This window comes from Priapulus caudatus, unplaced genomic scaffold, assembly GCF_000485595.1.
Source record: "Priapulus caudatus unplaced genomic scaffold, Priapulus_caudatus-5.0.1 Scaffold1285, whole genome shotgun sequence".
In the NCBI taxonomy this organism is placed as follows: Eukaryota; Metazoa; Priapulida; class Priapulimorpha; order Priapulimorphida; family Priapulidae; genus Priapulus; species Priapulus caudatus.
The window spans coordinates 62,298-63,493 of NW_014578346.1; the positions used below are offsets into that span (position 1 = coordinate 62,298).

The 1,196-nt window shown below is 51.8% G+C and overlaps 1 protein-coding gene across 1 annotated transcript in view; it reads right to left on the reverse strand.

Annotated features, from left to right (window-relative positions):
- LOC106816099 (phosphatidate cytidylyltransferase 1-like) overlaps positions 1–1,196 on the reverse strand; it is a 3,972-nt gene that overhangs the window by 1,767 nt on the left and 1,009 nt on the right. The window contains exons 2-4 of the mRNA XM_014820654.1: positions 957–1,103; positions 635–766; positions 30–133 (exon numbers count right to left, since the gene is read on the reverse strand). Of these exons, the coding sequence (XP_014676140.1) occupies positions 30–133; positions 635–766; positions 957–1,103 (383 nt within the window). The remainder of the gene's footprint in view (positions 1–29; positions 134–634; positions 767–956; positions 1,104–1,196) is intronic.

Below are 1,196 nucleotides of genomic sequence, written 5' to 3' on the forward strand. Positions count from 1 at the left end.
CTCTCTCTCTCTCCCTCTCTCTCACTCACCTCACGAAGCTGTAGTGATAGACGTGAACATAGGATGCCATCAGCAGCTGACAGTCAAACCGATCCATCATGCCTCCGTGTCCCGGAATCAGGTCGCCAAAGTCCTGCGCAGACAAGCGAACATTCGTCGGAGTCGCGACCGCCGACGGACGATTCGGAATGCGGAATGCGGAACACGAATTCCGAAATCGGAATCGGAATTCCAAAATCAAAATATTCTAGCAAGATGGAGATGGACTCCCGGGGGACGAATTCGATCGGAAGATGACAGAATTTTACGTGGGTAAACGACGATGAGATGGACATAGGAATCCGCAGTGCTGGTCAAAGGGATGAGGTTGATCTCCGGTGTATACTAACGGTAATCGATGGCAATTTATGATAATTATTGGTGTACAGTAGTTTCAACATGCGCGCGTACGTGGTTACAAGTTGTAATAATATGATTTGCTTAACATGTATAATAAATCGCTCAATCGCTCACTCGTATTGAGCGTCCCCTACCTCGCATCAGCACTACCTAGCAGAACCACTAATGGCACGCTTTACCCGCGCACCTTTAACCGCATGCTCTACCGGCGCCCTCTACCAACGCCAACTTAAACTTTGATCTTGAACGCTCGCTTGAATCCGCTCGCAAAGAAACCACCGAACGGACCGATGATGGAGGCAAACAACGCCATGCCGACGGCGTGAAGCTGGAACGGGAACAGCGTCATGCTCGCCGGCAGATGCAGCTGCGGAGAGAAAACAAGCGAACGTCACTCGGCGCGTCGGAAACGAGAAAAAAATCGAGTCGGAAAAAAAATCGGAAAATTTCGTTCCGGTCAAAGAAAAAAATTTCGATCTGAAACCAATAAAAAGACGGCCGCGCGACGAAGCGTCCCACGATGGAGGCGCCCCCTGGCAGCAAGAGAGGGTACTCACCGTGGTGAGGAAGACGCGCATGACGGCGGGGAATTGGAACTTCACGCTAGTGAACGTCGACGTGCGTTCACAGGTCATGTTGAGGTATCTGTAGCTGAAGTCTACGGGGCAGGTGAAGTAATCGTAGCGCACGAGCACCGCCGCCAGCTGTAACATACGTACAGGGGAAGGTGAGTGATGGAGGGAGAGGGGGAGAGGGGGAGAGGGGAGAGGGGGAGACATCAGGTATCTGTAGCTGAA